Below are 27,579 nucleotides of genomic sequence, written 5' to 3' on the forward strand. Positions count from 1 at the left end.
ACAAAGACTGTTAACTGTGAGTGGACGACCCAATTAAGCATTACACTTGTTTACAAGAGGGTCCACCATGTTCAATTCATCAAAAAAAAAAACCTTTTGGAGAATGCGGGCATCGATCCCGCTACTTCTCGCATGCTAAGCGAGCGCTCTACCATTTGAGCTAATTCCCCGATGAGGTGGTGGAAAGCCTGGTGAGGTCAGGTTACCGAGGTGGAAAGCCTGGTGAAGCGAGGTCTGCTGCTATGGTTTCAATCGGAGCTAATAATTTGTGTGTAGCCTACCTATTCGTCTGTCATAATATGAGTACATGAGGAGTGAGGACCTCAATGGAAACAAGCCAATAGGCTGTTTTTTTGTATTGAGTTGTGCTTGAAATGTACTGTAATTCTGCAAACTGTTATTTAATAAATACTTCAATCAATCAATCAATCAATCTGTCTTGGGTTCATCCTTTTAGCAGAGTCCTTGTATTGTAGCTACTGTTCTTCCCTGTGCTTGTCCATGCAAACTGTTAATAAAGTATTCAATTAATCAATCAAAAGTGTAAACTATCTTTTAGTTCCAAGCGGCGCCTATAGGCTATACTGTGATTTCTCATTGAAATCACATCCATTGGCTGAGGTTAATAAATGATTATCTCTGGGAGTTATAGCCTATGTGTAGCCTAATATAGCTTTTGAAGCTTGGAGCTTTACAATACGTACAGTGTGCAGACTTCTATTTTTTATATTGCCTTATCCGTGCACTGTTGGTCCTGTACCTGCCATCCATTAGCCTAGATGTGTAACTTCTATTCTTTCTCTAGCTTTTGACACATGGGGAAATGTTTATATATATGCTATTTTATCGTTCTTTAATCTATGCACCTGCTATTTTAACGGTCTTGTGTCATTTTTATCTGCTAACTCCATGGATGGATTACAGGGGCCATTGGCTACCAGCCATGGGACACATGAAGGCTTACTGACAATTTACTAAAATATATAATTCTCAAATACATAGGCCCTTCAACAGTACAACCGATTTCCTTCCATCTTTTTCTTTCCTCTTTCTTGAAAACTGCAAATGATGGGAGCTTGTATTAAAGGACCACTTCACCACTTTTCAACTTATCCATATAATTAGTCCTCACTTATGTTCATGATAAAATACCACAATTTTTTCTACTCAGTCTGTGTCTCATAGGAGGGCTGTGAGCAGTTCAGAAACCCGCCCACCAGTGACATCATTGTTAGGCAGATTTATTTTAAAACAAGATTTTTTTAACAAATATTTAGATTTGTATTATCGTGAGAACGATGGCTTCCATTTTCGCATTGCAACTTTTCAGGAATAGAAAGCCTGCGGTTTCTATTAGCTTTTATTCCCCATTGATGATGTCACTGGTGGACATCATCCACGGCCCTCCTATGAGACACAGACTGAATAGAAAAAAATTGTGCTATTTGATCATGATTATTAGTGAGGACTCAGGACAAATCATATGAAGATAGGTTAAAAAGTGGTGAAGTGGTCCTTTAATAATTCTGTGTGTGGCATGACAGCCTGACGCCAGGTCGTGTTCAGGGCTTGTTCAAAAGTCTAATGGTAGCCAGGTGAAAACTGTTGAGAAATCTGGTGGTATGGCTCTTAGAAAGTAAAAAACATGGAGACACATGGGTGGGGTCGATGGCCATCAGAAAGCAGGGATAGTTGTAAATACATCGAAGATGCGAATATAATCCATTTCTAATGGATGCCTTGGCCTGGAAGAGAGGTCATCAGGTGGTCTCTAACCTTCTTAGAGTGTTTCAACCCTCAACCACTACACTCTCCAGTTGGCGGGTCAGCAGTGATTGGCCAAGTCACTGCTCCTCTCCTCCAGGCTTCCAGCTATAGACAAGTCCACGGAGGGGCGCCCCGCGCGCAGCCATCACCGAGGCGCAACCAGCCAGGCCACACCCATAACATATACTCAACAGTTAACTATTGTCAAGCACTGCCAGGAATGGCATTCACATTTTTTGAGCGGTGCACACCGCTCCTTTAAATGGTATCCCTGTGTCCGTCTGTCTGTCTGTCTGTCTGTCTGTCTGTCTGTCTGTCTGTCTGTCTGTCTGTCTGTCTGTCTGTCTGTCTGTCTGTCTGTCTGTCTGTCTGTCTATTTAAGTAGGACCTATTGACCCCTATTGACCAACTGCAGCATGCTGATTGGGGTCAGGAAGGGTCATTTACAACCCTTGTGCTTAAGTCAATAACTGTGCTTGACTCCAAGGCACCACACACACACACACACACACACACACACACACACACACACACACACACACACACACACACACACACACACAATTTACAATTACAATTACAATTACAATTTAAGCATTTAGCAGACGCTCTTAATCCAGAGCGATTTACATTAAGGTAAGCACACACACACACACACACACACACACACACACACACACACACACACACACACACACACACACACACACACACACACACACACACACACACAGTAACTAACAATAAAGATATAGTTGCACGGCTGAGTTCACACCATAGAGATATATAATCTAGAGACAGGCGTCTGGAGGATCCGGAAGAACACTACTTGGCAAAATGCGGAAGTGCTAACTTAAACCCCAACTGCACAGGAACTCTGAAGTTCTGAAAGGCAGCGCAGAAGTGCATTAATGACGTTAAAGCACACCCTCTCGTAGTGCAATATTGCAATTATACAACAGTTATCCTTAAAACTAAGATATTCGCTAAAACATCATAATTTTTGTAGCCACTATAGCAACCCAGTCGGCTGCACTCTGGGAGAACAGAGCAGCTGATTTGATTTCTATGTTTTGATTAGGCGTTCGTTCCATCATGCTCGGTGAGAAGTTCAATCACGCGAGAGAGACTCGGAGTAGAGTCGCTGCTTCTTCGTCTGGAAAGGAGCCAGCTTAGGTGGTTCAGGCATCTGGTTAGGATGCCTCTCGGGCATCTCCCTAGGGAGGTCCTCGAGACCCCCGGGCAGACCAAGGTATGGAGGGAGGGATCACATCGACTCATTTATGACCCGACTAAGGATAAGCGGTTGCAGATGGATGGATGGATGGAATTTGGGGTGGTGGTTGACCTACTGGTTGGCCTACTGGGAGTAGTGTGCCTGCAAAATTTCATGGCAAATTTGGCAATCGGATGCTGAATTCATGATTTGTGGTCCCTCTCACAAACTTTAGAAGGCAATCGTAGCCAATCGGAATGGAATTTGAAAAATCTAATTATACATCGTGATTACAGTGATGACTACAGAGACTTGTTTTGGACAAAAACATTAAATCAGGATTACTATCAAAAAGGTATTTTGAAGAAAACCCCTATGGTGGAAAATCTTAGCAGATGGAAATGGCCGTGGCCTACAGGAAACTATCACTGGCCTTTGGCTGTTTAGCCTAGTGGAGATTTTAAAAGGTGTATTTTATATTGCCCAAAATAGAGGTTATGTCCATGACATCATCATCAAACCCGGAAGTTAGGCAGGAACCGCCTACTGAGTGGCAACCACAGAGTTATAAAGGATAGAGGGCGGACTGCACCGCCCCCTGTTATTGATTTCAATGGAAGTTGCTCAGTGGCGTTTTGAAGCACCCGGAAGAACGGTCTACTTTCGCATTTGGACACCAACAGTCGGTGTCCAAATGCGGAAGTGCAACCAAGCGATCAATGTTAAACCCCAGCGTTTTGATTGATTGATTGAAAATTGTATTAACAGTTTGCAGAATTACAGTACATTTCAAGCACAAACTCAATACAAAGGCTGTTAACTGTGAGTGGACGACCCAATTAAGTATTACACTTGTTTACAACAGGGTCCACCATGTTCAATTCATCAATTCATCAAAACATTAAGAGACGTACAAATAGACACTTCTATATAGACAAAGAACAGTACAGGAATTCATCATAATGGAGGTAAAAAGGGAAAAGAAACATATACAGTGAGGGGAAAAGAGGGGGGGGGGGGGGGGGGGGGGGGGGCGTTGGGGGGGGATTCAGATTTTACGGGGGCCAGTTTCGAATTGCAGCCATCCGTAGGTGCCCTTTGAGAGCGGTTTTGAAGGAGTCAAGGGATTCGCATGTCTTAATGACTGTTGGTAGGGCGTTCCACATTTTGGTGGCATAGGAGCGAAAATAATTTAGTCCCTTGTTTGTGCCGAATCTGGGTTGAACATGGTTCGTTGCACTCCCTCTGGTGTTGTGGGTGTGGACTTCGTTAACATTAAGGAAGTATCTACACAGGTACATGGGTATCTTGGTGGAGTATCGAATCTTGTGGACCAGACCCATCGCAAGATGCTGTACTCTGTCGCCGACCCTAAGCCATGCCAGTCTGTCAAAGTGGGCAGGGGTGAGGTGGGTTCGGGGGGTGAGGCCAAGTAGGAGCCTGACCAGTTTGTTTTGGGAGGTCTGGAGCCTAATTTTAAGGGCCTTTGAGGTGCTGTGGTACCAGGAGGTGCATGCATAGTCAAAGAAGCCTTGTACAAGGGCTCCTGTTAAGGTCTTGTGATAAATGTGATAAATGCCGTTAACCATTATAAGAAAGGTACCATAATTGGACTTAGAGTTGACTACTGCTTGCCCCCAGAGATGCAAACAACAGTGACCTCCCTGCCTGCCCCTCCACCCCCCTTGCTTTTTAGTGTTGTTGTTGTATAATTGTTTCATCATGATGATTAACTGTGTACTGTACAATGGACCACAATGAAACAACATAGCTCTGGCCCAGAGAGTAGAGTTGCCAACACTGGACCTGAGCTAGAAACACCCCCCTCCCTGGGCTTTTGTATTGTTAGAACAAAAAACGCTAGAACTCAGGGAGAGTCTTGGAGTAGTCTCTGTAGCTCGGTGCAGATTCTTGAAGATACAAATGAAAAAAGGAATATCCACATTCTCTTGAGTATAGTTTCCTATGAGCTTCTTTATTTGTTTGAAACACTGAGGAAGGCTGACGTTTCTCTAGGTAGACTGCTGCTGTGTTCATTAAAAATAAAGCTCATAACAATTCCTTTTTTCATTGTCTCCACCAGGCCGAAGGCATGGAGAGAGAGTATGTTTTGCACTCCGTCCGTCCGTCCGTGTGTCCGTCCGTCCGTCCGTCCGTCCGTGTGTCCGTCCGTGTGTCCGTCTGTGAACAGCTAATCTCTGGCACCGTTGGCTTGATCGCAGCCATACTCTGCACACACACTCCCTGGATGCCAGAGCTGAACCTCTGCCCCAAAGTTTTCACATTGGCCTGTTATAGCGCCACCAAGAGGCCGCTTTGTGCAAAACAAATGTTTTGACAGTACACCTACAGATTTTGTCCAAACATTACGCAAATTGGTACACAGTCTCTCTAGAGCCATTCAACGAAACCGGTCTTTCAGATTTTTCAGACTCCATCCTGATTGGCTAAGATTGGCTTCCAAAGTTCGCAGGAGTGCTCCGTTTCAAACAAAATGCTGCAAATCATGAACACATGGTGTGATTTCCGTGAAATTTTGCACGCACATTCCCACTAGGTAAGGAGGAAGAAATGCTACTTGAATATTTTCAACTCAGCCTCATGGTGGCGCTATAACTGGCCGATTTGTGTTTTTACCTATAACTGCACCGATCTGTGTAAAACCATGTATGCACACTCCCTAGAGGCCAAGGAAAAACCTTTGCCTGGAATTTTTCACATCTGCTCTTTATAGCGCCACCAGGTGGCCGACATATGTAAAAAACATTTTCTAATATTACTCCTTCAGATTTTATCCAAATTTCACGCAAATCGGTACACATGCTCTCCATAGTCATGTGATCATGTGATTTGTTTGATTTCTCATAATTATCCATCCTGATTGGCTACGATTGGCTACGGGAGTAGCCCGTTTTGTACAAATCGCCACAACTCCGCAACGCAGCGTCCGATTGCAGTGAAACTGTGCATGCCTATTCCCACTACTAGGCTGAGGAAGAAATGCCACTTGACAGTTTTTAAATCAGCCTCATGGTGGTGCTACAACAGGCCAAGTCGCGTCACACACACACACACACACACACACACACACACACACACACACACACACACACACACACACACACACACACACACACAAACAAATAAACATGTTTATATTACTCCTAAACATTTTGCCAAACACACACACAATCCTATCCTCCTGGTGGAGACCTGTGCCCAGAAGGGCACTTTTTCTAGTTTATTTTGTAATGTTAACCTTTTCCTTTTGATATTTTTACTGTACTGCCGTACTGCTTTCAAACTGCATGCAAGTCGACAAAGTCCTAATGTCAAAGCCCCCAGCTCCCTTTTACTTTATTATTGTCTCCACCAGGCCGAAGGCATGGGGAGAGAGTATGTTTTGCACTCCGTCCGTCCGTCCGTGTGTGTGTCCGTCCGTCCGTCTGTGAACAGCTAATCTCCGGCACCGTTAACCCGGTCGATGCCAAATTTTGCACTCACACTCCCTGGATGCCAACGATGAACCTCTGCCCCAAAATGTCCAGAACGGCCTGTTATAGCGCCACCAGGAGGCCGCTTTGTGCAAAACAAGTTTTTGGACAGTACACCTACAGATTTTGTCCAAACATCACGCAAATTGGTACACAGTCTCTCTAGAACCATTCAACGAAACGGGTCTTTCAGATTTCTCAGACACCATCCTGATTGGCTAAGATTGGCTTCCAAAGTTTGCAAGAGTGCTCAGTTTCAAACAAAAGGCTGCAAATCATGAACACATCGTGTCATTTCCGTGAAATTGTGCATGCACATTCCCACTAGGCCGAGGAAGAAATGCCAAATGAACATTTTCAACTCAGCCTCATGGTGGCGCTATAACTGGCCGAAAAGTGTTTTTACATCTAACTGCACGGATCTGTGGATAACTTTGTATGCCAACTAGAGGCCAAGGAAAAACCTTTGCCTGGAATTTTTCACATCTGCTCTTTATAACGCCACCAGGAGGCTGACATATGTAAAACACATTTTCTAATATTACTCCTTCAGATTTTATCCAAATGTCACGCAAATCGGTACACATGCTCTTCATAGTCATGTGATCAAGACAGGTTTGTTTGATTTCTCATAATCCACCCTCATTGGCTACGATTGGCTTCTAAACATTTCAGGAGTAGCCCGCTTTCTACCCATTTTGTACAAAACGCCACAACTACTCAACGCAGCGTCCGATTGTGGTGAAACTGTGCATGCATATTCCCACTAGGCTTTGGAAGAAATGCCACTTGACAGTTTTCAAATCAGCCTCATGGTGGCGCTACAACAGGCCAAGCCGCGTCACACACACACACACACACACACACACACACACACACACACACACACACACACACACACACACACACACACACACACACACACACACACAAAACATGATTATATTACTCCTAAACATTTTGCCAAACATCACACACACTCCTATCCTCCTGGTGGAGACCTGTGCCCAGAAGGGCACTTTTTCTAGTTACTTTTGATTTCTAACCGTTTATATGAAGTTTTGTTTTTCCTTTGCAAGTACTGTACTGTACATTGTGTGTCATTAAATATGATGAATCGAAAATGGAGGACCCAATGGAAACAAGATTGATGCTTTCTTGGGTTTCTATTTTTAATAGTCTTAGCAGACCTATTGAACTGTACTTATTCTGCAAACGGTTAAGATCAATCAATCAATGTACAATTTACAGTAATTGTGCGCATATACCACCATCAATTCGGTAATTTCCGTGAGAAGCGCACGAGAACGTAATACGCTCTGACGTCACGCTGAGATAAATCCGCCTCTTCTCTTTTGGGGAAGACGCTCCGCCATTTTAAGTACACTAGTCTTCATTTCACATCGCTACTGTAGGACGGAGAACGTCAGGAGCCAATTTCATCATATTTCTCTTACAACTGTTAGTGGAGAAGTGACTGCTATGAACTGAAACTTCGTCCTAAATCCAAAATAACCAGTAGATCCAAGTGAAGTGACGCATAAGCCTGTAGAATCCAGTGTCGAGTTGTAATTTTTTGGCACCTAAATGTAGCTAGAGGAAAATGGCTGTGGAAAGCATGACTGTCCATCCAAACTCCCCAACTACCAACCACGAACACAACAGTCTTCTGACTGACGAAAGGTCGAGTAATTCTCTACAATCATTTCAATGAAATTATGTATCTGTCCTGTGCTTTTTTACACAAAGCCCGGGGGTCCTTTTTCATTTTTTTTCTTTCAAAGGGATTAAACTCGCCTTTTCTGGAAAACAAGTAACAAGAGGTAACGAACGCCATGTTGACACGACAACGACATCTGGGAGCTCAAATACAAGCTGGGACATTTATTCCCCCATTTTATTAACGTTGCAAACATCCATGGACCAAATCGACACAGGCGAAAGAAATGCTTCATTTATAGTGGTCGAGCGACAAAAACAACGCATTTCCAGCTGAGAGAGAAAAAAACCACTCGATGCCGACACAAAATAACATTATTTAAAAAATAATAACTCCTTTTCAATTGAGGAGTGTGTACGCTTTTTTCTGTTGAAAACAAACGTTTTTTTCGAGTGACACGTTCGCAAACTTCGCACTACAAGAGAAGAAAAGCCTTGGTCACACCTGACAAAACAAACTTTAATCAACTACGTTAATGACCGACACGTCGTTTTAATTGTGTGAACATCCTTATCAATCGGTAACTAATTGATTAACGGCCGTGTTTAATTTAGTTAGATTGGCTTGTTACGACAGGGTTCAAATTCAAAACAACAATACATAGGGGTGAATTATTTCCTCTTTTTTTTTTTTTTAGCATTTGCCTAAGTAAGGAAGGGCCTTTTTCCGGCCGGGTAGCTAACTTAGCACCATTAGCATGTTGGTTAGCTTAGCTAATAACTACAGCTGGCAAAGGACAACAAGCTAAGCTAAGGCGTTTGACCTATAGCTACAGCTGTGGAAAAGGACTTTTAAAAAAAAATCAAAATGCAACTTCGAGTAAATAATTGTAATTAATGTCCAGTTCTAATCGAGACGCGAAGTTTGATCGATCTGTAGCAGCAGTTCGTCACATTATGTTGACGATGATAAGCGAGCGTTAGCCAACGCTCCAGTCATTAGTTAGCTCCATCTCACTACGCACCGACAATGTTATCTTTGCGCTCACCATTAATCGTTTACTGTATATACGACTACCGTTCTTCTAGATTCCCCCCACAACTAAAGTATCGTTTTTACGGCCTACGTCGTATCGTTTGCTTAACCTCGAGTTTTTTATTTTAATGCTAAGTTATTTTTTATTTTTTTTATATTCGTGTGCATTTTTCCACGGACGTGTCAAAACACCCACAAAAGTCCCCAAAGTGTGCTTCAACGTTTGCAAAGCATCCCAGAAGAGTTTCAAGTTGAACACAAAGTTTCCCTTTCCAAAGTCCCCGGTTAGCAATTTTGTGTTCCCCTGTTTACCAGTTGGCCCCACTTTCAAATCCCTAAAACCCCACTTGTGTCCCCCTAACGTAAGGAAAACCTTTGACAATGGTTTTAAGTGCAAAATGTGAAGAAAGCCTCTCACAGTAAGTATTCCCCATCACTTTAATCCGGGCCCTTGAGTTGTAAACAGTCCTTAATTATTGATTCATCCAGCTAACTATTGCCCCTTAATGCATGGTAAATATTTTTGGAACAGTCCCACTTGATAATCGACCAGAAGATTATGTTGTTATTTTGTAGCTTTTAACGTTCACACAGTTGACATTTGTAGTGGTGCACTTAATGCATGTAACTGTTTATTATTTCTGTGGTTCAATATTAATGGCTTAAAATGGAAAGATTTGTTTGCCATACTTCTAAGGTCAGGATAGCTCCTAGTCTCAGAATTCTACCAGTTCAGTTGATATCAGCATCTATCTAGTTATGTTGGTGTAATAACAAGTCACCTGTGAGTAATACACCTTTCTCTGTACATATCTATTTTTCCCCAGTTCAGGGTGATAATCTTGCAGATTTATCTATCTAATTTCACCTATACAACACTTGAGGTATTGTGTTCATCTCCAAGCTCAGTGTAGGCTGTCACAGGTGTGGTTGAAGTCTGTATTGATAGTGTGTGTATGGGTCACTATCTCCACAGCGAGGCCAACAGTCAACAGCTGTGTCAGTAGAGCCTTTGTTCATGAGTCCTAGCCTCGTTGCAGCCTCTACCCACCCATAGTGGCCTCTTTCTATACAGTCCCCCCCCCCCCCCCCCCCCAACAGTATGACTGAATACTCTCCATCCTTATCAACACAGAATTCCTTTATTGGTGAAGGACAGGTCAGCATGTGGTCTCTCAAGGCTGTACTGGTACAGCGTTGTAGGAGATAAGTGGCTGGCTAGAACGTGATAGTTTTCACAATAGCCAATATAATACCTTAGGTAATGTTTTATTCTGTCTATTGACATTGACAGAGTTATTAACAAGGCATTCTTGTTTGAGAAGCAGAACATAGAACTGTCTGCTTTATTCATTACAGTTTCTTCAGGAAAATCTAACTAGCAATGTACCAGCAGCCATATATGGAATACCTTGATTAATTATATCCTCAGATTGTCTGGTTTCTGGCATGGGAAACGTTGTTCATATTCACATAACATATTTGAATAAAGTATAACTGTAGATCAGATCGGCTTAATTACTTTCCACTTTGAAAGGAAGTTGTTGTGTTTGAGGATGTCGTGTACAGTGTAGTATCTTCAACATACAGTTGACATGTGAGGCCTAACAGTTTGACTCTCCCCACCGCCTTGCCTGCTAAAGTTCTTGTGTGCATTGGCTGCAGTACACGATGTGCTCTGGTCTTTATTTGAATAGTCAAATACTGGAAGTGAATAGTTATCATTGCCAATTGAATGAAAAGAAGAATGCTCACACCTAGGCCTTGCTTGTGGCAATTTTCAGTTGTTGCTTGTACTGTATGCCGCCTACTAGGGTTTATGCTTGTGTTTTGGAGGGTTGGGGTCTAGTCATTCAGAAATGGCAAATAATACCATTGGTCATTATCTTTGCATTGTTTATTGCATTGCATTGAATTTAGACCCTTCCACTACCCTCTGGCAAAAATAGCCTACAGCAGTGGTTCCCAAAGTGGGGTCCGGGGACCCCTAGGGGTACTAGCTCAATTAGAGATAGTTAGGAACCAAATGGACCATTGTGGGTCTAACTCTGAGAATGGAAACCATTTGTACACTCAGTTAAATTAACAGTGGTTTTACAATAAGAATTGGGTTACCAGAGATATAAATGCCATTAAATCGGGGGTCCGTAGCATAATGCGTGTGAAACTGGGGGGTCCATGAAATTAATATGTTTTGGAATCACTGCTAGAGCCGTAAAAATCCTCCCTTATCAAGGTCACTGGCATGTTTTCAAATGAGGGTTCGTGGCATAATAAATGCTTGGGAAAAAAGTTTGGGAACCACTGGCCTACAGGACATTAAATGTCCCTGCAGACTGCTGCGTTTTTCGGATTATTTTCACAGTTTTCCCGAAAAAACGCAGCAGTCTGCAAGGACAGTAACTGTATGTTATCTCAAGCACGCAAAGCAGTGACACAAGCGTAACGTTGTGCAGTATTTAGTCAACACAGGCAATGTCTTACCTGTGGTTCCCAATCCTTTTAATTCGAGACCCAAAAGAGAAATTTCCGGGACCCAATATTTATAAAACCCACAGAGCTAGATTTAACCACTGAGTGTAACTTTAAAACATTTCAAAAATAGCATGTGGATCGGCTATTTTTGCTACTTTTGTGTGAGACTGTAGTATGTAGTATTAATTTATGAAACAAAGTTGAAAAATGGAGATACAAGGTTTCTGTCTGACAAACTATATTTTTTGTCAATATTTTGTCATATTCATTTGATGTACTTAACAGCACCTTCTATCTGATTTTCTGTGTTTTTGTTCTTAATTCTCTTCCCCCCTCCCCTCCCGATGTACATCCTCTATATGTCCCGCTATGAACAGACTGTAGTCACACCCACCCAGTCCCTATAGCCTTCTCTTCACCACATGGCATGGTGCCGGGCCAACATGTGATCCATGTCAATTAGGAGCATGTGGGTTTTGCTCACGTTGTCTTGTAAGACTCAACGTTTGACCCCAGTAATGGCACATTATTCATTTTCTGTTGTGCTGTCTGTTCCACAAGCACTCAATAACAAGATAGGTCATGGTCATTGGACTCATTGCTATGAAAATGAAGAGGGGAGCTTCAGTAAAAATCCAAAGGCTAGGCTCATAAGACACCTTAATGGTGTCTAAAACGTAATTGTTTCCCTACTTTCTCAGCTTAAAGTATTTTGGTACTTGACTTATCATTGGTTTGTTAATGCACAAATCTGTATGAAACAATGTCATTGTATAAACAAAACAAAGAATGACCATGACACAGTACACACTTTTAGTTTTCCCGTAATTTCTGACAGAAGACTGCATCGCCTCATAACATTTCACCTAGCTTACAAATAAATAAATAATAATAATAATAAATTCTATATTCAAGACTACATGACGTTATAACACTCTTTTGAAAAGTGTTCTAGAGTCTAAAAGCATTCTACATTCTCTTAGTTGCTTTGCAAATAGGAAAAAATAATAACAAACTTCCATGTTCCTCTACATAACACCTTTCACACAGATGCAAAAGGTTGATGTGCTTTATAATATTGAGAACATGCAATAGAAACATTTAGCTGAATTATGAATAAATAAGAGCGGCCACATTAGAGGAGCTCAAATGAGATGAATGATGAAAATGCATAGTTTACATTCAAATCAAATGCCACTCCATGTAATTGCATGGTCCATAATGTCCCCATTTGGTCTTTCTTTGCATCCACAGAAAAGAGGATGGTGAACTGGAGGAGGGTGAGTTGTCAGATGACGGGGCGGAGGTGGAGGAGGCGGCGGAGGTGGGACCAGGTACCACAGGCACCACAGGTACCACAGGAGGTGGAGAGGAGGAAGGCGATGCAGGAGGGGGAGGTGGTGTAGGAGCAGAGGAGGTGGTGGGGGAGAAGTCGCGGCGGAGCAGGGAGCGCCATGCCAGCACAGGCTCAGACGACGAGAAGGCCCACCGCCGCAAAAGGAAAAGGAAGAAAGAAAGGGAGCGAGAGAAGGAGAAGAGGAGGTCCAAGAAGAGGCGTAAATCGAAACACAAGGTAAGCTGAGTGCCGCCCACGATATCTTCTCTTTATTACTGTTGGGATTTCTGTATTGTCTGTCTGGGGCTGTGCAATTACTTGCGTTTTCATGCATGCATTTATTCAAAATTGTTCTAGATAAGAACATCTCGAAGACCAAATAGTAGACGTCACACTTCTTCAACCTAAATATCTTTGCCTCTCCTGTGTTCCAGCGCCATGCGTCCTCTGATGACGACCGATCAGACTTCAGTGATGATTCTGACTACAGTCCCAGTGAGAAGAGAGCGAAGTACAGTAGAGAATACAGTCCTTCGTATCCTCCACCTGTGAGTAAAGACAGGATGCCAATTTCCATACACTGTTAAATAGTGTCAGTATCTTACTCTCCCCTTCTCCATGTAACAGCAGCATCTTTAAATTATTTCCTTTCAACTCCAGTCCTGGAAACCAGACTACTTCAGAGTACAGTAGTACTATGAAGTAGTACAGTAGTGCCCTAGCGAGGGACAGACAGTAGGCTAACATGAAATGGGGAGAGAGATGGGGGGAAGACATGCAGTAAAGGCCGTCGGGATCGGGAGTCGAACCCGCGGCACACTGCCAGACTGGATTACCAGCCAAGGTGCCTGGACCACTGAGCCATGGCCCAGGCCTAAAATATGTAATTTAGCTTATTATGTAGTCATAGCATTCTATAGTGTATATGTATAGTTTAATTGTACAGATATTCTACTGTTAGATTTGGATGACTATTTATGTATGTATGTATGTGGTGTGCCTAAATTGTAGTGGTCTACTCTCTCGGGCAATTGTGTCGTTTTTCTACCCGATTGTAGTAAGTTGGCAATGCTCCTTCTGTGATGCACGCGAAACTGCTTCGGCTCTAGTCATTGCATCTCATTCCAAGAGCATAGCACTGCCCGGCTTTCCTCCGTGATAATTTACGATTCTTATAAATCAGTAATTCTCACACTTTCAAGATTTTCAAAAAATAGCAGATGTACAAGCGCACAGCGCCGCACAAAGTGGCCTCGTGCTGCACTGTGATATCCCTGTTATTTTTGAATAGCCAGCACTAAAATCTAAAATGCTTTCCCGGTTTTAATGGGTTAGAAGGGGTCTTCCTCTGAGTCAAACAATTGACAGTCGAGTGCTCCAGTATTTTATATGGGTACTGGGTAGTCTCTTTTGAAGTGACCAGGTATCTTTTTTTCGTATTCAGTTTATACCACTGTTGAGCACAGAACTTGTAGCATGTTGGTCTTCTCTTTGTAACTTAATTAAATGCAAGTATTCCCCCCCCAATATCAATCAACACTTTCCACGTCCATGCCATCCGGCCTAGACTTAACTGTCCTTTTCTCTGTGGTCTCCAGCCTCACGGGGGCTATGGAGGCTCCTCCAAGAAGGGCAACTACAGGAAGATGGACAAGCAGAGCTATGGAGGCTATGGAGACGAGTATGAAGAAGAGAACTTTGAGGGAGAAGAGGAGGAGGAGAATACTATGGGAGATGAATACGATGATGACTTCGCCAAGGAGCTGAATCAGTACCGCAAGTCCAAGGAAGGAGGTGGCGGTCCTCGAGGTCGAGGTGGGTCTAGGACAGTTGGTCCCCCCAAAACCTTTGGTAATGTTTGACTATAATATACTTATATACTTAAAGCTGTGTAACTGAACACTGGGAGTGTCTGATATGTTATGTGCTGCTGTGTACATAGATACTAAGCTTGTGTAATCCGTTAACTATACACAGCTTGCTAAAGAGTTAACAGGCACTGTAGAAAATGAAAGACATTGCACATGGTGCAATAGCAAACCTTTCTTTACACACAAAACTTCACTCCACCTTTGTGAACTGATTTAAAAGAGCCTAAAAGTAAATGAAATCAAGGCACACCAAAGGGCAAGTCAAAATCACTATTCATATCCATGTAAAAATAATACCTAAAACATGTTCACTCATCACTAAATGAAAATACATTTATTTTGATTTACTAATGCCAATTTTGTTTAGCCTATCTACACTCTACAGTACCAGGTCACTATGTGTAGCGATGCAATGCACTGTGAGCTTGTAGATCCTATAATGACATGCATATAATAGGGAGGAAAATAGGGTTAAAATATATTTTTGAGTGTATAGAATTTGCCTCTGTATTGTGAAAGGACTGGGAAAAAAAAACTTTTTGTGTAGTTGTATATTGCATTGAACTTGTGTTGGCAATGCAATCTTCAGGCACACCTGGACTTGTCTCACAGCAGTTTTTACAATGTTTCTCTCTCTCTATCTCTCTGTCGTGCAGGGGGCAGAGGTCGTATGAAGAACCAGAGAGGCCGTGGCGGGATGAGGGGAGGGAGGAGAGGGCGGGGAGGCAGAGGACGAGGGGGGCGGGGCGGAGGAAAGATGATGGGAGGAGACAACGATGACGGGGACGGCTATGGGGGAGATGACATTGAGGTGAGCACTGCATTTCAGTACTATCAGCTTGTTGGAGATAGTCTACAAACTATGGCAACTAGTAGTCCGAAATGTAGACCGCACATGTTACAGTAAGACATTAAAGCTAAAAGGATAGCACAAAAAAGTCCTGGGGACATTGTGATCATACTGTATCTATTCAATTAATCAACATAGCATACAAAATGTACACAATAATACATATCATCATCATCAACAAACTGGTAGTAGTTCGATAGCTGAGCTGTCTCAGTGCAATTTTAGCAAAAACACAACAAATGAGTTACTTTGCTAATAATCTACACAAATTGTTTTAAAAAGTGATAAGAATCACACGTGATTAAATGTATTTTTCCAGGGTGGTGGTGGTGAAGAAGACTACGACAAGTTCGACAACAACATGGGAGATGAAGAATATGAAGACTATAAAGATGTCAACCAGTTCAGGAAGTTCAAGGAGCGAGGGAGAGGTGAGCTCACAACTTTCTTTCTTGCTTAATAGTTCCATTTCAGATATGACTGTGTTCTCCAGAGCAACCATGTGTGAGCAAGTAGAGAGAAATCACTTGTAACTAACTACTGGTCCAATGGTCCACCCAGAAGTCACGTCACTGTCCCAACAGTCCCATGTCATTGTGGTCTGTTCTATAATAAAGATATGTCACACTGTGGTCTGTTAACTGAATGACCCCTGTTGCAGCAGTTGGTGGCATCCATTTTCAAAATGAAACCCCTACTTGTTTCATCTGTGCAACATCAAATAGTTAAAAGAAAATCACACCCGTGTGAACTGAGTGGTGCAAATTCCCCCCCCCCCCCCCCTCTCTCTCTCATTAGCAGGCAACAGTGCAATACTATCTCTCTGTCTCTGTTTCTGGCACAACAGCGCCCCTACTGGTACTCATGAGTCACACATGAGTCACACACAAACATAGGTCAACACGAGTCACAGTCATTGCTGTTCCTTGGAGTGGTTGCACTCAAAAACACAACACACCTGATGCAAGTTTGTACTCTGAATTGTACACATGACGTGTTCATGGATCCTCTCCTCTTATTCCCTTCACTCCAGGCGGTAAAGGTGGCCGCGGGCGGGGCCGGGGCAAAGGGGGGCGGGGCATGAACCGAGGCAATAAACGCAACCGAGGGAGAGGAAGAGGAGACCATGGGATGAATGAGGAAGACAACAATGGAGACATGGACAATGGGGTAAGGCTCTCTGATGTGTTTTGGATCATAAAGCAAAGAAAAAGGAACAAACACCCGCACACTGTCTTCAAATGCAGTGAACCAACTTTAACACTTAGACCGCTATCATTTATTGAAAAATTAGGATCTAATTCACGCCAGCATTTTTTTAATTTGAGCTCTTATTTTGAAAATCCGCCATTTCCAGTCCACAACCGGTAGTCCTACGTTAGGAGTTTTCACACAGCTGGATGGGCCTTGTTTACATGTGAATCCAGGCCGGAGCTCCGGAGAGCTCTAGATTGTCAGCTCTGTGCCGTCAAAGAAACGCTGTTTTGACCAAAAATGCCATCTGGGACAAGGAATAGGAGTTACAGGCGATTGAAAGAAATGGATAGAATGGATGCTTATGGCGACGACGATCTAAGATGGGCGATCCAGTTCTGTGCTAACAACACAGCTAGCTAACCGGCTAACGTGAGTAGCATTTTGGCTCGAGCAATCGAACGCGCTATAAAAGCTCAATTGCCGGAGGCCGTCGGCAATGGCGATAAGCGTCACTATCAAAATTAGGCTTCAATTGACTTTAATTGTCGGCAATGGCGCGGAGGGTGTTAATAGGGAAACGGCAACGTTTCAGCCTGTGCGGCCTTCATCAAGCTATCAGTATGTACATAAAGATAGCATTTGAAGACAGTGTGCGGGTGTTTGTTCCTTTTTCATTGTCGGGCACCGTACCCTCTCCTACGCACCTGTCGCCTGTAGGTGTGCAAAAGCTTTTGCTTTTTATTGGATCATAAAGCAAACAAAATATGTCAGACCGTTCTCACACCATCCTTATATGAATTAAACTGGTCTACTTTTCCAAAACGTAAGCACTCTGAGCATTTCCTATTGAAGGTCAATGTCTCTGACTGCAACCCAGCCACTATTCACTTTTATTGTCATTCCATACAAGTACAGAACGAAATTTCATTACCTGCTGGATAAAATTACTCATTGTATATATTATATATTATTATATTATTTCTTTCTTTCCCCTATGTTCCTCCTTGCGTGTGTGTGTGCGTGTGTGTGTGTGTGTTTTAGGAAGGTGGTGGAGGTGGTGGTGGAGGTGGTGGAGGTGGTGGAGGAGGCGGAGGAGGCGGAGGAGGCATGGATGGAGAAGGAATGGGAGGAGGAGGAGGAGGAGGAGGAGGAGGAAGAGGAGGTGGTGGTGGTGGGAGGAGGAATAATGAGAAGCACCAGGACAAGAAGGGAAAGGCCATCTGCAAGTACTACATAGAGGGCCGGTGTACCTGGGTAAGACAAAACAAGTCACTACATAAGATACTGAAGAACTAACGACACAGAAGAAAAATAAAATCCTTTTTTATTTTTTTCATGTTTTGTTAGAAAACCTCCTAACCTTTTGTTATGACCTCTTTCAACCACCAGGGGGACCACTGCAACTTCAGCCATGACATTGAGCTTCCCAGGAAGAAGGAGCTGTGCAAGTTTTACATCACTGGGTACTGTGCCCGGGCTGAGAACTGCCCCTACATGCATGATATCCTTTACTGCAGTATGGATCAATCTATTGTCCTTCAACTCAAAGAAACATTTTGTATGCATTTCAGATGTTTGCACTACTTATAGAAATGGGGAAAAGGGACATGTAACTTCAAAGTATAGATCGAAAGTAATTAACAAGTATTTGGTGATGGTCTTACAAGGGCTTAGGAGCTACGTGTTTGTGTTACTTACCCACATTCCAATTACCTAGCCAGACCTAGCCTGTTGTGTGACACAAATCAAGCATCAAACTAGGACAAAATTTCAACTTTGTAACTTTGTGTTGAATGAGATCCTTGACTCCCCTTGCTACGCGACTTCCCCTGTAAGCTGTTCCACACCACCGGGAACTGCGTCAACGGGGACGAGTGCATGTTCTCCCACGATTCCCTCAATGACGACACTCAAGAACTACTCAACAAGGTAGGATGTCAAGGATGAGGTGCCGGCCGAGGTTGAATCCTGCACAATACAGTGTTCTAACCAGTAGACGCCTTCTTCGGCTCTGAGGCAAGTGAGGGAAAGCTTCCGTGTTGGTGCCAAGGACTGTCTAAAGAGGACGAGACGCGAAGGCCACCGTAGACCGTACGGGCGACGCCATGTTGCTCCATGGTGCTCCATGGAAGGAAAGAAACATGAGCAGTTGAGACCAAGGAAGCTGAACGCGGAAGTGTTGGCTGCATATAGCCCTATATACTCTAAGATATAGCCCATTGCGCATGTTTCTTTCCTTCCATGGAGCACCATGGAGCAACATGGCGTCGCCCGTACGGTCTTCGCGTCACGTCCTCTTGAGACAGTCCTTGGTTGGTGCCAGGAAGAGACGTGAGTCACGTGACTGGACGTCGGGGATGCGCCATATAAAGGCGCACTTCTGCCCTCAGTGCAATACATGTCACTCCAATGAATTGCAGTGGCGAATGAGGCGTCTACCTTTCTATGTCTATGGTTTTAACCACATGAACCCCAATGCACATTTCTGGGCTTGTCATAATATTTGGCGAAAATATAATAAAAGTATAGACCTCTGGTGGAGCCCGTTCAACTAAATATATAGGATTTACGATGTGGTTAAGTATTAAAGATTTATGTTCTCAATACCCTTACCTCTCCAATGAGAAATCAATCTCGTCTATACTATTTTATAATATTTAGATTTAGGATTTCACATGTATTTCTTGTGGCTACATTCATTTTATATTTGTAAGTGAACTGTATGAGTTTCTGTCTATGACACAGATGCTGGCGGAGGATGCAGAGGCTGGAGCAGAGGATGAGAAGGAGGTGGAGGAATTGAAGAAGCAGGGTATTAACCCGCTCCCTAAACCCCCTCCAGGAGTCGGCCTCCTGCCCACCCCTCCTCGACCTGGTCCCTCAGATGCCAGCACTGGCCCTGGGGAGTTCAGTGCACCAGTTGGGGGGGAATTTGGTGAATTTGGAGCTCCAGCCGTACCAAACCAGGGCCCTCAGGGACCTATGTCTGGTCCCAATCCCTGTCAGGGTCCCCCTCCACCTGGCCCTGATGGGAGTCCCTACCAAGGAGGCCCCCCCAACCCAAACGGTCCTCCTCCACCTATGGGCCCCCCACCTCCCTGTGGTGGAGGAGGAGGTGGAGGAAAGAAGATTCCCTCGTTGTTTGAGATCAAAGTCCAGCCGACCGGACAGCTGGCACAGAAACTGGCTGTCAGGTGAGAGATCAGAAACAGTACACGTTATGTTATCTATTATTACAAGGGTTCCACAGGTCATTCAAAAGTATTAAATGAATACATTTTGCCAACATTAAGGCCTTAACCATGAGTATAGCTGCATTCATATTATTACCATAGATCAAAATAGGTGGAAAAAAATCAAAGTCTAACTGATGTTGCTATGATTAGGTGATGTAAAACAAATGGTGTCAAAACAAACATTAAATTCTCTTTATTGTTAATGGGGTTTAATGTTTGTGTTAGGGACAAGATGATGTAAATTTTCCCTTCATTGTCAATGGCATTTTTAGAACAAACATTGAACTAAAAACAAACATTAAACCTGTATATAGGAGGGGCTAGCACCCCTCAAAAGGCTACAAGGAAAGAGAAGTGTCGGGGGTAGAGTCTGAAGAAGAGAGTTTTCAGGTTGCTGTGGTAAATGGAGAATGACTGCAGTCCTGACTTGTGAGGGGGTGTTTATTACGCAACTTGGGACCTTAATACTTGTGGTGTGTTGGCCAGGGTGTTTTACGAAAGTGACTTCAGCTGATCTAAGTGCGCATTAAGGGGTGTGGGGTTTGATCATGTCCTGAAGGTAAGGGGGTGGCATGCCCTTGGTTGCCTTGTAGGCAACCTGTGTTTTGGACTGGGTGCAGGCAGAAACTGGATGCTATTGAAGGGAACACAAGAGAGGGGGATATTGATAGTACAATCATTAAACCTCTATTGTTAATAATTCATTCAAATTCTCCTGTCACAGAAGTCAGACTCCCTCTACAAACCAGAGTGGGGATGGCTCACCCGGGCCACCCGGGTCAGCCCCTGGAGGACCGCCGCCCCGCTTTCCTGGCCCACCAGGACCCCCGGGCATGATGTCCCCGGACATGCAGAACATGGGCCCCCCTGGCATGGGAATGAATCAGGGGCCACCTAACATGGGCCCCGGGGGACCTCCTATGATGGGAGGCTTTGGTCCCGACGGGCAACCTCATGGAGGAATGATGCCACCAGGTGTTCCCCCGGGTGGAGGAAACTTCTTTGAAAATTTCTTCAACCAGCAGCAGCAGCAGGGCATGAATATGGAAGGAAATATCAAGATGGAGGAAGGTGAGAATAAAGCTTTATCAATGTATGTGGCTGAAAGAGCGGAAATCTACAAAGCACAGTAAACATGAACATATGGAGGCATGTTAAGGGGAGCCTAATATCTTAAGATGTATTTTCCAATACTTCTTGTCTTTGGGGAAACATAGTTTGTGCCGGTGTGGAATGTGAGAAAATGAAGCTAGAACAGTATCATGATTCTCTCTTCCTTCCCAGCTGACAGCTACCAGGGCTATGGGGGAATGGATGAAGGGCCAGGAGGAGGAGGAGGAGGAGGGGGTGGTCGATTTGCAGTCAAATTGGAGCCTTCAGGAGGCCCAGATGGTTCTGCAAATGGCGGCTCTGCCAGTCAGGGAGGGATGTCTGTTCCTGACTTTCTGCCTCCTGCCCAACGTGTTCTGTTCATGAGGATCCAGCAGAAACAGCAGGAGGAGGCGCGCAGGCCCGAGAAGAGCAGAGACACCGAAGGTATAGATCGGTGTTCCACAGACCTTTTTCACTCAATGAACCCCATTTCTGTATGCGTTATAGGCCACAGACCACCATAAATATCTGTACAGTCATTTAGCTGGACCCCACTTTGAGATTCACTGGTATAGATGACCCAGCCTCAAACCGGGCCTGAAAGGCTGTTTTTTTTTTAATACCCCAAACTTCACTCAAGCCAATTATGGATATAAACATGTATTATCACAACCACCATTTTGAGAAGTTGAATTTAACTTGAACCCATTGCCTCCTATCAGGTCCAGTCATAAATGTTTGAAAGTTTAGTTTACCATTTTGAGAAGTTGGACGTAACTTGAACCCATTGACTCCTATCAGGTCCATGCATAAATGTTTGAAAGTTTAGTTTACTTGCCATAATGAAAAACAGGAGCAGCTATTGGCCCGGTTTCCCAATGGACACATGGTGTAAGAGGTATGGTGTAGCTGTAGCACATGCTCAGATGCCCTCTAGGCCGCACACAGAAGCCTGTGAACATAGACATTCCGTGCATAGATGGTATATGGTAGGCCTCAGGCCATTCTGAAATTTAATTTAATAATATTAGGACTGCTGGACAGCTGACAGTAGGCTCTCTTTACTCTTAAAAACAAAACAAAAATGATATATATATTTCTTTTTAGTAGAGAGCCTACTGTCAGCTGTCCAGCAGTCCATTGCGTGGTACATCTATGCACGGAATGTCTATGTTCACAGGCTTCTGTGTGCGGCCTAGAGCGCACCTGAGCATGTTCTACACCATACCTCTTACACCATGTGTCCTTTGGGTAACCGGGCCAATGTTATGAGCAGTTTTATAAGAATTCTGAGTCTAAGTAGTACAGATTTGACTATCTGCCAGCATCCAACCCGCGGATCCCAGTCATAGTTTGTTGAAACAGCAGGGACCTTCATGGGCTATTTCACGGATATGTTGACTCGTGGTCTGATGAATGTTGTTTTGTGTCTGTGTACATAATATGCCGTAAAATCCTCGTTTTAATTTAACTTATTTATACAGTCATCTGAGTTAAATAAAACCAAAGGATTTTACTGTCTGTGTATGTGTCTCGTGCACATGCAGGTGTGCAACTGCAACATAACCTAGACATCTGTGTGTATTGGTATATTCACACAACATATTGTATTTGTAATTGTTGTGTGTGTCTGTACATTGTTACAGCTGGCCATTATAATTCCATTGTTGGGTATTATTTGCATTTCTATTGGGTAGTTCTGCTTTAAATCTATACATATCACTTTGGTAGCAGGAAACGCGTCTGACAGGCCTGTGACTGGTTTTGCTGAACTCTGTAATGTAAACATCCCTTTGGTTGTGTAACTGTGTCCCAGACACCAGACTACTGGCTCCCAACAGCTTATTAAAGAGTTTATATCAGGAAGAACAATGAGTCTTGGGGAAAATGAACATTTCTCAAGTGAACAAAAGGTAGCATTTGTCACTTAGTTGTGCTTTGTGTACATTTACAGTAAAATCATTGCGTCAAATATTTGACCCACCTGCAGTTGGCAGAATAGACAAACTTAGAACAGTCGGATGTCTCTTTTTCATTAATAGTCCCAGCTCACCATGCCTCTACTCTACTCTACCATTTACTTTGGCTTTCCACTGCACTGGACCCTGCATAGTCGCTGATGTTATCCTTTGACCACAAAATTGCACCATATAAGTTGAGTTTTAGGTCTCGCGTATGAACTTTCATGGACATGTGCTGTGATTTGATGATGGCAGCATATAGAATCATTGTGGACAGATTAACATACATTGACACTCTGAGACTGTAGAGTAAGATATGAGACAATGACAACTACTATAGCCAACTAATAATGAATGTTTCTCTCTGGTTGTATCCCAGGTGACTCGGGGAACTGGTACTCCAGTGAGGATGAGGATGGCGGTAGCAGTGTGACTTCGATCCTGAAGACACTACGGCAGCAGAGTAAGCCGCCTCCCAAACCTGAAGGCCCACCCAGTGACCCTCGTCTGCAGAAGGCATCTCCCGCTCACCCCCCGCCCCGGCCCGCGGATCCCCGCTTGGGCCGGGACCCACGGCTCTCCCGGGCATCTGAATCTGGCCAAACCTCAGACTCTGCCCCAACCCCGTCATCCACCGGGCCCCCAGCCGACCCCAGACGGGCCCGGCTAGCCGCAGCCACAGTCCCAGTTGGTTCCTCCGCCTCCACTGTAATCCCTCCTGCTGCTATTAAAGCGGAACCTCCACTAGTCTACAAACCACCGCCGCTCACGACACCCGCAGTCGAGGAAGAGGAGACGGAGAGGGTTCTGAGGGACAAGCCCGTGCCCATCCCCTTAGACCCTCTGATGGGCATGGCTCTGAGAGACCCCCGTTGCCGGCTCCAACAGTTCAGCCACATCAAAAAAGACATCATGCTCCATGTCCCAGCCTTCGCCAAGAACATCACCTGGTCACCCGAGGACCTCCTTCCGATCCCCCTGCCCAAGCAGGACCTCCTGCCGCTCCCACCGGGCATCCCTCCCATCTCATCCCTCGACCCACGTCTCTCACGCGCCCAGCAGCAGCTCCACACGGCGCTCCCTCACACCCAGCCTCCCCCCGCTGTCCTCCCTCCAGCTCCCTCCCTCGATCCTCCCACTCCTGCCGCCCCCTCAGCCTCTGCTATCCCGGACTTTGAGCTGCTCTCGCGAATCTTGAAGACGGTTAACTCGAGCCCGTCTCAAACGTCCTCAACCCCCCTCCTCCCCACGCCGCCTCCTCCTTTATCATTACTGGGCCCTCCTCCCTCAGTGCCACCTGCACCTGTAGATAAGCCAGTTGACCCACGCATGGCCCGTAAGGCCCCCATCGACCCCCGTCTGCAGCCTCAGAAATCAGCTCTGAAGCAGCCTTCAGAACCCTCGCCTAGCCCTCCTCTCTCCTCTACCCCTCCGGCGTCGACCTCCAGCAGCTCTTCTGCAACAATTGTTGCACCCTATGACCCCAGACTGCTCTCCTCAGGTGGGGCAGGTCGTGGAGTTGGGGCAGGGGCGCCAGGGGGTGCAAGCGTTCTAAGTGGCATCAGTCTATATGATCCACGGACTAACAAACCAGACAGTCCTGGTGCTAGTAATGGTTCTCCTGGTTCATCCAGTGCTGATTCCAAGCCTGCTGATATCACAACAGTCAAACCCAAGTCTAAAGAGCCCCTGTTTGTGCGGAAGTCTGCACTGGATCAGCCAGAGCCAGAGAAAAGCGGAGAGCAAGCAACAGATCGATACAACAGCTACAACAGGCCGCGGCCCAAGCCTGCACCATCACCTAACTCTGCACCTCAAGGCGGGCCTGCTGTAGCTGGGGCCTCCGCGGCCGTGGGTCAGGGCCCCCCTGGAGCCACTCCAGAACAGGCACCCGTCGGGGTCCACAACCTGCCTGTGTCTTCTCTGTTCACTATGGTGAAACAGGCCGCCAAGCCCAGCGGGACAGGCAGTCCGTTCGGGGGCAGCAGCCCGGCTCAGCCTGACCAGGCCACCGTGGAACAGGACAATGCCTCACTGAAGGAGGTTTTCAAGGGCTTTGATCCCACTGCGTCACCGTTCTGTCAGTGACCCCTGACTGTGCCAGCCCAGTTCGCAGCCCGTCCATGTTGCAGGTCGGTCAGGCGTGTGGTTTTAGAATTTCTGAACACTGAACAATGAGGAAGAGGAGGGAGATGAAGAGCGCACTGAGGCAACAACCTGCCTGTCGGACTGGTTCAAGACGAACCTTAATGAACGTTTGTGATGACGTCATTCACACACCTACACACACATCTCATACAGACACATACACATAACCTACGACAGTGTTGCAGAGCAGATTCTATAAAAGAGTTTGGATTTTGTGGGTGGGAGGGTTGGATGACAAATATCTATTTTAAAGGAAACCGAAAGATGTATATATAAATAAATGATTTCTCTTAATCATCTCCATGCTTAATTAACTATACGGGCAGCAGAAATGCATTGAACCTTTAGCTAGCCATCTCTTCATAGCTTTTCATCAATTTCACACGTTTCATCAATTTCACGCGTTCATGTTTTTCCGACAATGATGCACTTGACTTTTTCATTTACTTCTTTTATTTTGCAATATTCATCTTGAGTCCTACGTATTGTCGCGGTCTGAACTGCCGTTCTTTTTTTTTTGTCTACTCTAATAAATCACATCAGCATGCACACACTGCCATGCATCATCTTCCTGTGGAAATAATTAGACATTAAAAGAAATTAACTCTGCTTTACTTAAAAAAAACTGTTTTAAGTTGTTTTACTCATTTGTGCCGTCAGTCTGTTTACTCTGAGGATGAACTCTGAGGAATATTTAACGTTTTAATGTTCATTTTGTTGGTTTGTTTAATGTTCATTGTTCATACCTCAGAAAATCCCATAAAATACTCTCAACCTTGTGTTGTGCTCTTATATGCCAGTCAGCATAGGCTGTCATTAAATGCATCAAGCTGGGAAAACGCAGATCCGCAATTTAGCTGTAGGACTAAGTTGAACGAGTTGGGACTTTCAAGTACTTACAGAATTTGATGCTTGACCAATTGGTCCTCAAGTGTTTAATCTTAGTGATGTGCAGTTCATTCACCCTTTGGCTTTAAGTTTATCATGGATTATAGTAGAATTCTCTTCAAATAAAGCCTTACAAAAGTTTTCAGATGAGTGGTGTTTTCAAATCTCTAATGTAAGAATTGGCACGCTTATTGTCGGGGCCATCATAGTGGAAGATGAGACATTCTTCCAGCTGATGTTGCTCTGAAACTGTCAGTTATTGTCGGCCGTACAATGAAAGTAAAAATCAGGCTAAACACTCCATTTGATATGTAGCTACTAGCTACTATGCAACTGCAAAAATGCTTCTAATTGCACACTTGAGATGAAGAGGAATGTGGGAATTCGGAATGGTTCATTTCTCAGGATTCTGAGAAGTTTAAGCCCCCTCTCCAGTGACAAAATTATAAACTTTTCTCAGAAAATGATTATTTTGTCCATTCCTTATCCTGCTTTAATAAGTTCAAGGCGTAGATTGTACGACCAGTTGGAGTAATTCAGCTAGTTGAGATGCTACCGGCGCGTTCTGTCCATCTCACGTAAAATATTGTTTTAATTTATTTTTTTATACTCTCACTTGACCTTTTGAAATTATTTGTTTTATATTATAGGAATATGTTATTACTCTCGTTCACCTCTTGGGATACAGCAACCTATATCAGTGTAAAGAAAGCAGAAAAGACTTGTATGTTTTGTGTATAAAGATTCAAACTAACATCTACTATTAACTCAATCCCGTGAGGACTTTGAAGGGGAAAGGCCTGTAAGTCAAGTAAAATAAATGTACAATTTATTGTTCCTTTGTTTTATTGTTTTTGTTTGTTTTCTTGGGAGGGCCGTGTTCGCCCTTTGTAAATCTGACTTCTCTGTGGAGAAGGGTTGCGTTTTCTAATTGTACACTATAGGTGAGGTTGTGAAAGTATCTAAATAAAAGCAATACATGATCAACCACTTCAAGGTGAATGTGAGAGTTTTTTTCTTCTTTTTTCTCTTGTGTTAAGTGGTGCGATATGTATTAGTAGTGATTTTAGCTTTGGACATTCAAACGATGCTACGCTTGGAGTCTTGGTGGGGGTGTATGTGGTACTTGGAGTCTTGGTGGGGGTGTATGTGGTACTTGGAGTCTTGGTGGGGGTGTATGTGGTACTTGGAGTCTTGGTGGGGGTGTATGTGGTACTTGAGGAAGCTCAAGACATCATTCACATAACCTGTTTTAACAGTTTCCTGTCATGCCGTGCTCCCTGTGTGTGACTCAATTCCTGATCTCCTCCCATCCTGCAACACTGGCTCCAGAGCGACCAGTTGAAGTAGTCA

General features: G+C 44.2%; 1 protein-coding gene across 1 annotated transcript; it reads left to right on the forward strand.

Moving 5' to 3' along the window:
• The first annotated feature begins 7,854 nt into the window (after positions 1-7,854).
• On the forward strand, positions 7,855-27,216 carry zc3h4 (zinc finger CCCH-type containing 4). Its single transcript, XM_079514989.1, has 14 exons — positions 7,855-8,160; positions 12,902-13,220; positions 13,418-13,531; positions 14,582-14,798; positions 15,511-15,665; positions 16,024-16,135; positions 16,738-16,874; positions 18,060-18,155; positions 18,291-18,417; positions 18,721-18,830; positions 19,647-20,095; positions 20,862-21,208; positions 21,422-21,673; positions 23,570-27,216. The coding sequence occupies exons 1-14, from the start codon at positions 8,081-8,083 to the stop codon at positions 25,276-25,278; spliced, it is 4,224 nt and encodes a 1,407-aa protein (XP_079371115.1). The 5' UTR covers positions 7,855-8,080; the 3' UTR covers positions 25,279-27,216.
• The last annotated feature ends 363 nt before the right edge of the window (positions 27,217-27,579 follow it).

Source organism: Electrona antarctica, assembly GCF_951216825.1.
Source record: "Electrona antarctica genome assembly, chromosome: 11".
NCBI classification, from domain to species: domain Eukaryota; kingdom Metazoa; phylum Chordata; class Actinopteri; order Myctophiformes; family Myctophidae; genus Electrona; species Electrona antarctica.